This window comes from Mastigoproctus giganteus, chromosome 1 (assembly GCF_048544385.1).
Source record: "Mastigoproctus giganteus isolate SK-2022 chromosome 1, ASM4854438v1, whole genome shotgun sequence".
Taxonomy (NCBI): Eukaryota; Metazoa; Arthropoda; class Arachnida; order Uropygi; family Thelyphonidae; genus Mastigoproctus; species Mastigoproctus giganteus.
Window position 1 is genome coordinate 190,117,175 of NC_143575.1, and position 13,978 is coordinate 190,131,152.

The 13,978-nt window shown below is 37.7% G+C and overlaps 1 protein-coding gene across 1 annotated transcript in view; it reads left to right on the forward strand.

Annotated features, from left to right (window-relative positions):
• Positions 1 to 13,978, forward strand: part of LOC150091387 (protein DOP1A) — a 519,845-nt gene that overhangs the window by 365,184 nt on the left and 140,683 nt on the right. The window contains exon 19 of the mRNA XM_090390176.1: positions 3,858 to 4,021. Coding sequence (XP_090246302.1) covers positions 3,858 to 4,021 — 164 coding nt within the window. The remainder of the gene's footprint in view (positions 1 to 3,857; positions 4,022 to 13,978) is intronic.

The window sequence follows — 13,978 nt, forward strand, 5'->3', positions numbered from 1 at the left end:
CAACCACAAAATCTTTACTTAAGGTACTCTTTACCGATGAGAGTAGATTCAGTCTCAGCAGTGATTCTGGATGTTAGCTAATCTGGTGAGAGGTTGGCATGTGATATCACCCCTGAAACATCACTGAAAGGGATTGATATGGCGGTCAAGGCGTTCTCATCTGGGGAGGCGTTATCTTGGATAAACATAGACAACTCCAGATACTGGAAGGCATTACTGTAACCGGTGCATGCTACTGTACTGAGGTAATCCTTCCCCATAGCGCATTATAGCCTTAGTTGCTAATGCGCCAATAAAACCCAACCAACCAACTTTCCCCACGTGCGTCTGTTCCGAGGTGCCATTGGTCCAGAGTTCGTATTTATGGATGATAATGCCGCAACTCATTGCACTGCAGCTGTGATATGCTTTTGGAAAGTGAGGACATTGTTTGTATGGATTTGCCTGCCTGTTCCCCCGATCTAAATTCCATTGAACACATATGGGACGTGCTAGGGAGATGCCAAGCGGCACGTCCACACCCACCAGAAAATATTCACCAGTTGTAGATGGCGCTGACAGAGGAATGGACGATGTTACCACAAGAACTTATCAGCAATATTGTTCTTTCACTTCCATAAGTCGGCGCTTCCGGAGCCAGGTAGGCAGGAGCAGCAGTGCGTAGCAACACTTCTTGATTAGACCGGGGTTCGAGCCCATGACCACCAAATACGGAGGATGCGGAAAGGTCAGGGAATGACCACCGCATATCCCCGGAGCAATATGGCCTTAGTTGTTAATACTCCTAAAATCCAAATAACTAACAAACAAACAAACTTCCATAAGTCATGGTGGGGAGTATACATTGGTTCATTTTTTTACCGTTTCAGACAAACTGGGATATTGCTCTTCAGTATGTGACTATATTTCCTGAATGCTTTCCATCCAAAATTTATTCTTCTCTTGACTTCCAGCCATTTATCATTATTACAACTAATAATTTGTCCCAGATAAGTATATTAGCATTAGCATTAGTAGAGGCTTTGATGCAAGAAAGCAAGCTTATGCAGCATCAGCCAAAAAAAAAAAAAAAAAAACCCACTTCCACTTCACCCCTCTGTTCGTTCAAAATACCTGTCCAGCTGAGCCTTAAACTTATTTAGGCTATCAACCTCCACCACAAGGGATGGAAGTCTGTTCCACCAACCAACCACCCGTTGGCTAAAGGCAAATTTCCGCACGTCTGTCCTACATCTGTCTTTCCTCAATTTGAATTTATGCCCTCTCAGGTGATTTTTCGGAGCTAGAGGAAGAATCCCATCAGCATTGAGCATGCTTAAACCATTCAAGGCTTTATACACCTCTATCAGATCACCTCGCTGGTGCCTAGTCTCCAGATACTGTAATTTGCAAAACTTAAGCCTTTCTTCGTAAGAGCACCCCTTTGTTCCATTCACTAATCTTGTTGCCCTTCTCTGTACTCGTTCCAGCAGCTCTACATCATTCTTGAAATGAGGCCTCCAGACCTGTATACAGTACTCTAGGTGTGGCCTGACCATTGCCTTATACAATGGAATAATCACCTCCTTATCCCTGCTGGAAAAATTCCTGTATATCATTGACAATACTCCATGAGCTACTCTTGCAGCCCGTCTGCACTGCTCAGAGAACTTCATATCTGCCTGCACAACCACCCCCAAGTCCCTTTCATTCTCTACCGCTGTCAGTGTAGTACCACAGAGTTGATACGTTGCTCTGGGGTTGCTGTTTCCCATGTGTAGTACTTTACATTTGTCAATGTTAAACTTCATTTGCCACCTCTCAGCCCATCTGCTCAACCTTTCCAGATCCTGTTGCAGCAGCATAGTGTCAGTAGTGTCCTTGACAACCCTGCCAACCTTTGTATCGTCTGCAAACTTGGACATTAAGCTTGATATACCATCATCAATATCATTTATAAATATCATTTATAAATCATTTATAAATATGACTCCACCTTTTCAATTACTGCTCCTTCTATCATTATTTCCCTTTCTGTGGCATACTTTATTATTATTATTATTAATAGCCATATGGTGCAAGGAAGCCTGAGGCTTATGCTGCACCAGGAAAAAAAAAAGTTCCCGAGTTACCCTGAGAGAGAGAGAGAGAGAGAGAGAGAGAGAGAGAGAGAGTCAAAAGTAGAAGGGAATCACCAAGAAAGAGAAGAATGATGATATCCAGCTCAGGACCCTGGGTGTGCCAAGCCCATACTCACCAGATGTGAGCCCCCGGGGTTACTTGTTCATCATTACTTTTGTTTTAGCCATATTCATCTTTAGTCCAAAATCCTTACTAGCTGTGCATAACTGATTAAGATTTTCCTCTAATTCTTTGGATCATGGCTTATGACCACAATGTCATCTGCAAATCATAAATGGTTTAGGTACTTTCCATTCACATCGATTTCTTTCTGTGACCAGTTTAATCTTCTGAAAGCTTCCTCAAGGGCAGCAGTAAACAGCTTCGGAGATATTGTGTCTCCTTGTCGAACTCCTTTCTCAATTTTAAATTTCCTACTGTCTTTGTCTAGTCGAATAAAGGAGGTAGCACTCTCATATATTTCCTTCAAAATCATAATATATGGGGTATCTATGCTTGTCTTTCCAGTGCCCGAAACATTGCCGTATGCTGTATGGAGTCAAATGCCATTTGATAATCCACAAATGCCAGGCATAATGGTGTGTTATATTCATTTGCTTTCTCCATTAGCTGTGATATTACGTGAAGGTGATCCATAGTTGAGAATCCTGTCCTAAAGCCAGCTTGCTCTTTCGGTTGATTCTCATCAAGTATTCTTTCTAATCTGTTAGTAATGACACTTGTGAACAACTTGTAGATGTGGGATAACAAGCTAATTGGTCTATAATTTCCAATTTCTGATTTATCTCCTTTCTTATGCAGCAAAACTATGATTGCATTATTCAACTGCTTAGGCATCACACCTTTTCTAATGCACTTTGTGAAGAGCCTTGCCAGTTTTTGCCAGTTATGTCTCTTCCTTCCAATTTTAACAACTCTACAGTAACTTCGTCTTCCCCCGGGGCTTTCTGATTCTTCATTTTCTTCAATGCATGTTCTACCTCATCAGGAAGAATATCGGGTATGTTACATGTGTTGCTACTTTGCAATCCATCTTCCCCACTGCTGGCATCATTCCCCTGCTCCTTGTATAATTCTCTATAGTATTCTTCTGCTATTTGAATTATGCCTTCTCTGCTGTTTATAAGTACACCATCACTATTCTTCAGTTTCAGTATCATTTGTCGTTCTGTATTACTTCTCATGGCTGCTGATTTAAATCCTTTGTTTTTCCTTAATGCTTGTTCTACTTTTCTTGTGTTAAATCTTATGTCCTTTCTGAGTCTCTTTCTAATGGCTTTACATAACTCAGTATACTCAATTTTCTCCCTGTCAGTGTTTTTCTTGCTTTTCATTTGTCGTCTATGGTTCATCATGACAAGTGTGTCTTGACTAATTTTTTCTTCTTTGGATTTCTTTTTCCATATAGGTTTCTTGGGCTTTATCACTTTCAGAAAGTTGTAATATTCCTCGTAAATGGACACATTACTTAAAATGAGTTTGAAAAATATATAAATATATGCTTTTGGACATACACGTGAAAATGTACTCTTGAAAGGGTTTAGGGTTTGGGTATTTTTGTAGTTAATAAGCCAGTAATATTCATTCTGTATTCCTTCCGAGTAACCTTTGTAGTTATCTCTGAAGAAAGTTAGATAAAAATATGAATTTGATATTTATATGTAAACCTCTTCAAGATATAAACTGTTAAGGAATAGAGTACCATTTTTTAAGACATTTCATTTTCATTCATTCAGAAGAAAAACATCCCTTTGGAAGTGAACATACTACAGTTCTTTCTAGCATATGTACAACATACTGCAGCTAATCAGCTAGGAGAATCTTGGCAGTCACTTTTAGGCTTATGGAAAGAAGGATTACAACTGGTGGCCCTTCCTCCTGTTCAGTTTATGTTATTAGCGTAAGTTTTGGCACACAATTTTTTATTGTTTCAGTATAATTGCTATAATTTTATATGCCCAATTAAAACATGATGTGTAAACTTGTATTTTAATCCCACTCTTCAGAGCTATCATTATTTTAAGCCTTTTGCATCTTGTAATAATTGTTTATATTTTTGTTTTTCTGTATTACATACCCTCAAATTTTATGATTTATAACTAGATTAGTTTGCAGTCACAATATATCTTAAGTCGTTACTTTACATTTAATTTTATAACCACTTGATTTATTGATTTAAAGGTGTTAGCTCTTAAATTATATTACACTTTTGTACATAGTGTAATTTTTCAGTTTATGCATTTTTTCATAAGCATTTTCAGTTTAGTGTGAGCAAACAATATATACAGCACGCCCTCGATTTACCGGGATCGGATTAACCGGGACACTTCAAGGCTCCAAAAAAAAAAAAAAAAATCAACCAGAAATCATAAAATTCAAGTAATAACTAGAATAGGTATAAACAAATATTTTGCAGTCGTAAATAAGTGACAAGAAGCATCATTATAAGTGGTCATTAGGAGATTAGTGTACCTATTATCTTGCAATCCCCGCTGTTTTCACACCCGCTGCTAAAAAAAAAACGACCAAATATTTAATTTGATTTAATGCGTTGCGTCGATTGTTGTGTTCTGTTGCACTGCAAAAGGACAAATTTTGTTTCTTTATTCATGTCAGAGATGTCGGAATTTTTTTTTATAATGACTTTTTTTTTTTTTTTTTTTTGTTTAGAAATTGTGAAAATGATGGGCAAACACAAGAGTTGTGTTTTTAATTAAACAAAAACTTGAAATTATTCAAAATTTTGATGTAAAACATAAATGTGTGTCCAATACATGAGTAGTGCATATTGGACACGCATTTATGTGCTTATGTGCTATTGGACACACGGGTAGTGTGTGGTAAGTTTTTTCGTTTTTAACCTATAGGCATACATTTTATGTAGATTGCTGAACATTTTTCAATACGGTAAGTCCCCAACTTATGTAGATTCGGACTTATATGACTTAAGATTTCAGTGAAGGGGACACATATTTTACCGTAATAACGTCAAAGCCCACAGAATTCCGGCTATCTATACTATAGCAAATGCAATAAGATCGAGCGTACTACCCATTTATAATTGGTTACACTACAGACAAGCCCAATAACCTGGAAAGTGCAAATTGTTTTTGTTTTTTGGCAATGACCTCCAGAAATGTGCATTAGTAAAATGTGAGCTTGCGTGAGGTGATAACCTTGTGAAGTTCTTTTCAGAAAATTTAATTTTGATCATTATCATTGTGCCAAATAAGAATAAGTGACAGCAGTACTAGTAAATCTACCAACAAAAGAAAAGCGATCAATTTGGATCAGAAAATTAAACTAATAAGAATGTATGAAAATGGTCAATCATTAACAAGTATCGCGCAGAATTCAGATTTGTCACTGGCAATGGTGAACACAATAAATGAGAAAGACAGAATATGAGAAGCGGTTGGCGCCAATGAAAGTCAACTATAATAATCAAGGTTATGAAATACATATCAGTTTTTACAGTACAGTAACATGCGTTTTTTCTTTCTTTTATGTTTTCTTTATATGTTTTCTTTTCTTATGTGCCACCCCGGCTACTTCACTGCTGTCCCCAGATAAAATTTTTAATTGAACTAATTAAAAATATATAACTATTTTTCTTCATTTTCTGAGGACATTGTGGTTTTTGTAATTTTGGCATATTAGGAATATAGCAGCAATATTTTATTAGTCATTTCAGAGTTATGTAAAATTCGACTTACGTAAGAAGTCCTGAAACGTATCTCTTACGTATGTCGGGGGCTTACTGTATTTTTGAATTAACCGGGAAATCGATTATCTGGGAATTTCTTTTTACCATCCATCCCGGAAAATTGAGAGTCTACTGTACCACTTATTGCATGTATGACAGTAGTTCTTGCTTTAACTCTTTGTAGTCTAGCCTTATTTCTGTTGTTTTCCCATTCCAGTCCAGCTCAAAAAAAAAAAAAAAAAAAAAAAAAAAACATGAATACTGAATACAAGCTATTCAAAAATTATTTTTATATTCACAGAGTTATTATTTAAACCTGATTGATAAAACATTATAGAGATGTTTTAGACATTTTAAATATTTATTATTTATATGATTATTTTAGCATGTGGCATTTCTTCAAACATTCACCAGGATGCAATCATGGTGAATGTTTTAAGAAATACCACATGTTAAATTGCTCTAGAAAACCAGGATTGAATCCTGGTTTTCTACAGCATGTCACACAATACCAGCTATTTGTTTTCTTTCACCGCTTCCATTTTCTTCCTTTATAGAAGTTTTTTTAATTTAGTCTGGTGTTAATAAAAAGCCTTGAATCCATTTGTTGAAACTGAAACCAGTTAGACCCTATAGAACAATCAGGAAGTAGCATATTTTAAAGAGGCATAATTATTTGTTTCATTCAAAATTTTTTTAAAAAAATTTCTTAAAACAGATTCAATAAAAATCAGCTGAAAATATTCAAGTTCAGTTTTTGAAATACATGAATTGCTCTAGAAATCTGCAGTCCCCAGAAACACTAAAGGGAAAATGTTTGAATTAAACATCATGTACCTTGCTTGATCTCCAATTCTCCACACCAGCATTGGTGTGGAGAAGTGGAGAATTCATTACTGCTATAAAATATATCATTGAGATCAAAAATAGCATCATTGTCACTATCAGATAAAAGTAAATAAAATTCTAAATTGGAAATTCCTAACAGTTTCTCAGTTTCTTCATTACTGTTCAGATCACCTGAGTTAAACCTATGTCCCTTTACATTTTTTAAGCTTTCCAAACATACAGAATGCTAACTGCAACAGATCTGAATTATATCGTGGGAATTTGAAGGGTTTTTTTAGACCATTTAAATTTATTCCCTTTTCCATTTGCAGAGGGCTGCATAAAATAAGTGTGATGAGCCTTCGGTATCCATTATTAATTAGTTCTTAAAAGTGTGACATATAAGAAGCAACAGACTTACATGTTATTCTAGCTGGTTTCATTAGCATTAGCATTAGTAGAGGCATTTGATGCAAGAAAGCAAGCTTATGCAGCATCAGCCAAAAAAAAAAAAAAAAACTCACTTCCACTTCACCCCTCTGTTTGTTCAAAATACCTGTCCAGCTGAGCCTTAAACTTATTTAGGCTATCAACCTCCACCACAAGGGATGGAAGTCTGTTCCACCAACCAACCACCCGCTGGCTAAAGGCAAATTTCCGCACGTCTATCCTACATCTGTCTTTCCACAATTTGAATTTATGCCCTCTCAGGTGATTATTCTGAGCAAGAGAAGAACCCCATCAGCATTGAGCATGCTCAAACCATTCAAGGCTTTGTACACCTCTATCAGATCACCTCGCTGCTGCCTAGTCTCCAGACACTGTAATTCGCAAAACTTAAGCCTTTCTTCGTAAGAGCACCCCTTTGTTCCATTCACTAATCTTGTTGCCCTTCTCTGTACTCGTTCCAGCAGCTCTACATCCTTCTTGAAATGAGGCCGCCAGACCTGTATACAGTACTCTAGGTGTGGCCTGACCATTGCCTTATACAATGGAATAATCACCTCCTTATCCCTGCTGGAAAAATTCCTGTATATCATTGACAATACTCCATGAGCTACTCTTGCAGCCCATCTGCACTGCTCAGAGAACTTCATATCTGCCTGCACAACCACCCCCAAGTCCCTTTCATTCTCTACCACTGTCAGTGTAGTACCACAGAGTTGATACGTTGCTCTGGGGTTGCTGTTTCCCATGTGTAGTTCTTTACATTTGTCAATGTTAAACTTCATTTGCCACCTCTCAGCCCATCTGCTCAACCTTTCCAGATCCTGTTGCAGCAGCATAGTGTCAGTAGTGTCCTTGACAACCCTGCCTACCTTTGTATCGTCTGCAAACTTGGACATTAAGCTTGATATACCATCATCAATATCATTTATAAATACAGAAAACAATAATGGACCCAACACTGAGCCCTGAGGGACTCCACTAATAACATTAGTCCATGATGAGCAGTGTCCATTGATTACCACTCTCTGTCTTCTCCCCCTCAACCACCCCTTTATCCATAGCAGCAATTTGCCTCCAATGTCACACTGCTCCAATTTGTGTAGCAGTCTTCCATGTGCAACAGTATCAAAAGCCTTTCTAAGATCCAAGTATATTATATCCAAGTTATTCCCTGCATCCAATTCTTTTGAGACTGCATCATAGTATCCAATCAAGTTGGTCAGGCAAGACTTCCCCTTAACAAAACCATGCTGTGTCTGAGCTATAACTGAAGTCTTGTCTAAATGATCGTGCAGTGCTTCTTTAACCAGTGCCTCCATTAATTTTCCTGGAACAGAAGTTAAGCTCACAGGTCTATAATTACTTGTGTCAGCCTTTGATCCTCCTTTGTGAATTGGGGTCACATTTGCACATTTCCAGTCTATGGGTACCTCCCCTGAGTCCAAGGAAGTTCTCATAATTATGGCTAAGGGTTTGCTTACTTCCTTTGCTGCCTCCTTTAATATAACTGGATAGATCCCATCCACCCCGGGTGCCTTTCTTGTGTTTATCTTCAACAGTTTCTCCTTCACTTTACTCCCAGTTATTTCAAGATTCTGTAGCTTACTGCTAGAGTTGAATACACCTCTGGCGTTCCCCTTGCTGAATAACTCCTCATGTGTGAATGTCGATGCAAAATATTCATTTAGTTTGTTAGCTACCTGAGCAGGATCATCAACAGTTGACCCATCAATATCAAGTGGACCAATCTGATTCATCCCCTTCCTTCTAGAGTTTACATAAGTAAAGAACTCTTTGCTGTTTTTCTTTGCATCCCTTGCCAAGGATTTCTCGTAATCTGCCTTCGCCTGCCTAACCTCCTTTGTAACTTGGTTGCATATCAACTTGTATCTATCATAGGCTTCTGTGTCATGTGTTAATTTGTAAGTATCCCATGCATTTTTCTTCTCTGCCATATGCCTCATTAGTTCATCTGACATCCATTTTGGCCTAAACCTTGAACAGTATTTCTTAGTTGGTATGTAAAGCCTAATAGCTTCCAAGATAAGTTCTTTGAATGCTTCCCATTTTGAATTTGCTGTTGGTAACATCATCAGTTGGTCCCACTGTATAGAATTTAAATACTGTCTCAGTCCATCGTAGTCGCCTTTACGGAAGCAATAACCCTTCCCTTTACCCCTAATGGTAGTTACCTCTTTGAGTAAATCCCACTTCAGCACACTGTGATCACTGCCACCTAGTGGTTCATTTATCTGCAGATTCTTAATGCATGAAGAATCACTGCTGATAATGAAATCAAGAGTATTACTCCCTCTAGTTGCCTCCTGAACATGCTGATGTAGGAAACAATTATCCAATAAATCCACAAAAGCCCTGCTAGTGTGTGAGTAACCAGCCCCCAAATTCCAGTCAATATCTGGGAAATTAAAATCTCCCATTATAAGACTCTCTGATTTACTGGCTCACTCTATTTCCCTGTACAGTTCCTTATTATACTCATCAGAGTCATTAGGCCTATAGCACACTCCTACTCTCAATTTTGATCTCCCAATGCTTATGTCACACCAAACTGACTCAACACTGCACTGTCCAGCGATGTCGACTGGCTTCACTTCCTTGGTTTTTATGTGTTTCTTAACTAATAGCATAACCCCTTCCCCCTTCCTATCCTGTCTATCCTTTCTGTAGACGTTGTACTCCCCAAATTGCAGTTCTGCATCCCTTATATCTGTGTGACACCACGTCTCTGATATCCCAACAATATCTGCCTTTGATGTTTTGAGCAATACCTCAAATTCATCAAATTTATTTACTAAACTCCTAGCATTGGTGTACACGCAAGTATACCTGCACCTGTTTCTATTCTTAGCTACCCTAACACAACCCATGTGTTTACTTGTACCGCAATGGCTCCCAGCAGTCTCTGAAATACCATGCATCTTGTTTTTCAGGCTTCTGCTCATTCTAATAGAAGCAGTGCAAGAATCTCTTTCACCTCTGCCAGTGGCTACTGTCAATCTATTGGTCTTTGTCTCCCCCCAAGCTAGCAGTTTTTCGACCCACCTAACACTGCTTCGATAGCATCAGCAAATATTCTTGCACCCTTTCTATTTAAGTGTATCCCATCCCTGTAGAAGCAATCTCTCCTGTTAACAAGTACAGTCCAGGCTGAAAAAAATTCTACCCCTTGAGCCTTGCACAATCTTTCCAGGGGCCGAATTGATCGACAAGGCTCTCATCATATACTCCCTCCTGTCGTGTCTGGGCAGAATTGCAGACACTTTCAAATTCAACCCTAATTCTCGGTTTTTGTTCAACAGTGACCTGTACTTGTTAAGTAATTCTGCCGGTCTCCTACTCTTAATATCATTAGTGCCAACGTGTACAACTATATCACCTTTTGTGCCCTTAAAAGATGATATTCGCTCTACAACGTCATCAACCTTTGCTCCTGGCAGACATACCCTGGTCCTGTTCCACCTATCTTTTTTACAAAGCATGTTCCCCGTTTCCCTGACAATAGAGTCACCAACAACTACTAGTTCCTTCGGGACCAGCGCATTCTGCCTTGGGGGGTTGTCTCTGTGTCACGCGATGCCCAAGTGCAAGCTCTGGCGTTGATGTGGGCAGCTGAGAGTTTGATGGGCCCCACAATTTAGTTTCTTCGAGGGCATCCACCCTGTCCTTCAAGCTCTCATATAGGCCCACAAGAACGCCGAGTTGTTGCCTGATATCGATACACTCCTTGCATCGCGCACACACAAAGACATCTTCCTTGGCAGTATTATGTCCCGTACCCGATTGCTCTGCAAACATCAAGCAAACAGTGCATTTTATAAGGCTGTGAGTCAGAGGACAACTGCCCCCCTCAGTTCTGCTCTGAGCCACAGCACTTCCATTAGCTTGAGCCTTTTGCTTTGCTGCTCTGGTCTGAGTCATGATTCTATTAATTTATTAATTAATTATAATTAATTATGTTATATTATTAATTATGTTAAATATAATTAATTATATTACGTTTGTAATCTAAGTCGTTATATGTATTTATTTAAACGTACAATTTAACTGCTAACGAAGTTCAACTAACCCTATCTAGTACGGTATATAACTATCGTATCACAAAGGCGGGAAAATTACGAACGGTAGCGGAGTTGAAACACGTGGAAACCCTTACCGATACTTTTATGCAATTACAAGGCCGAGTAAAGAATAAATACACCAAATTAATCAGAAAATCACAAAATAATGTTATACTACTAAATTTAAATCAAAAGTTTTAGAAAAACAATAATTTCAAATCAATAAATAAGAAAAATCCACTTAGCGGCTTTGAACACGACCGTCTCTAGTAGCCTCGTCAGCAGTTATCATGGAAGACAAACTTAACATAGCATTAGCATTTAGCATTAGTAGAGGCATATGATGCAAGAAAGCAAGCTTATGCAGCATCAGCCAAAAAAAAAAACTTCCATTTCACCCCTCCGTTCGTTCGAAATACCTGTCCAGCTGAGCCTTAAATTTATTTAGGCTATCAACTTCAATATGTTGGAATATATTACCATTCTTTCCTTGAAGTTTTAAGTTCAACTCATTAAGAATACCAAAAATATTGGTTAAGTAAGCCAATTTGGTAACCTAAATATCATCCTCAAAACGTTGTGCCAAGTGATTGTTTCTTTCGACTAAAAAGATATGAATCTCATTCCTGAGTTAATACACCCTGCTAAGTACCCTACCTCATGACAGCCAACGAACTTCTGTGTGGTACAGTAAGTGGCTATGTTTGGCTCCAATCTCAGAACAGAATATTTTAAATATTCTACTATTTAATGAGCTTCCTTTGTTGAAATTCAGAATCTTAACTACTTTTTTCAATACATCCTTAAGATTCATCGAAATTCCCTTCGATACCAAAGCTTATAAATGTATGAAATGGTGGTTCCAAATAGCGTTGTTATCAGTTGCCTCTAAAAATCTTTTAATAACTGCACTATGTTTTGTGACCATATTTGCTGCTCCATCACTTGTAACCCCCTTGCAGTTTTTTAAGTTTAATTTATACTGCTAAACAAGACACTTTTCTAATGCAGCAAATATATCTGAGTATATGAAGTTAAATTTAAACAACTTAGCAAGTCCTCCATAAAATCATCTTGCCACTCATAATAGTTAGTTAGTTATTTGGAGCATTAGCAACTAAGGCCATGTTGCTCCGGGGATATGCAGTGGTCATTCCCTGACCTTTCTGTATCCTCCGTATTTGGTTGTCACGGGCTTGAACCCTGGTCTAATCAAGAAGCGTGTGCTACACACTGCTGCACCTGGCTACGGAGGCGCCTTTACCACTCATATCTGACAAACTAAAAGTGTAGCACAATTTGCAATATCGGTGCTCTTGTCCAGCTGTATCACAAAACCTATGCCAGACTGCAGTCGTGTAATAAGCATTGCTTCTAAATGTTCTGCAATTGAACAAATTCTATGTGATATTGTATTGTCACTGACAGGTACAACTGTTAATTTTTCAGCTGATTTGTCATCAAACATAGTACACAAAACATCCATACATGACGGAAGAATAACATTTTTCAGCAAATGTGTGAGGCAGTTTCTCTTTTGCTACATGATATGCAACATGATGCGATGACAATAAAGCTTTCTCATTAACAGTTGTAAAACGAGTAAAAACTTGTGCTTTTAGCCATAAATCTTGTTTCTTTTGTTGAAAAAATTTAAGGGCTTATTCATAAGTTCGGGGGGTGCTGTTTTTCCAAATGTCTTTTTAGTTTTGAGGGTTTCAAACTCTCATTGGCAGAATATCATTACAGATTATACACTGAGGCCTGTCATTTTCAATTGAATCCACCAATTTTATAAAACTAAATTTTAAATATTCTTCATTATAGAATCTTGAATTTAATTTGACCTTTTTATCAGGTGTCTCAAAAGAAGTCAGTTTGTTGGTTAGATTTAGTATCTTTTACGATATTTGTAGAAATTACATTTTCAGACGTAGCTGTTGAACTTGATGCCACTTCTGTTCCTTTATCGTTCTTCTTTTTCCTGATAATAAAATGGTCCATTTCAAGGGTAATTTCTGGTTGTCAATTTAGATGTTAGGGTGCTGCGATCTGTAAAGTGTAGCGGTTAAGTTAAAAAAGTAAAAGAAGTTAAATAAAAAAGTAAAGAATTAAATTGTAGAAGTTAAATTTAAAAAATCATACAACACAAACCCATGCCAGCCACTGACTGCTTGTCACAGGGCCAGCATCCTTATCTCGCCAGCACCTTTGTTGGTTTTCCAGAGAACTCCAGGGCAATACTGGGAACTCTGCTCTCCCCTAATCCCATAGTAATGCAGCATTAAGTACGATATAAGAACAGCTATATCAGTACAACACAATTCCTTTTACAATTTAGAATTTAACTCTTAATACAGAATTTTTATTAATTTTTATATTTTTAATTTCTTTTTATTCTTATTATTTTATTTTATATATTTTTTGTTATTTTATTTTATTATTATTTATTATTTCTTTTTTTTTGGCTGGTGCAGCGTAAGCCATAGGCTTCCTTGCATCATGTGGCCATTACTAATACTAATACTACTACTACTACTACTAATAATAATAATACTTCCACAACAAGGGATGGAAGTCTGTTCCACCAGCCAACTACCCGCTGGCTAAAGGCAAATTTCTGCACATCTATCCTACATCTGTCTTTCCTCAATTTGAATTTATGCCCTCTCAGGTGATTATTCTGAGCAAGAGGAAAAATCCTATCAGCATTGAGCATGATCAAAGCATTCAAGGCTTTATACACCTCTATCACATCACCTCGCCGGTGCCTAGTCTCCAGACACTGTAATTT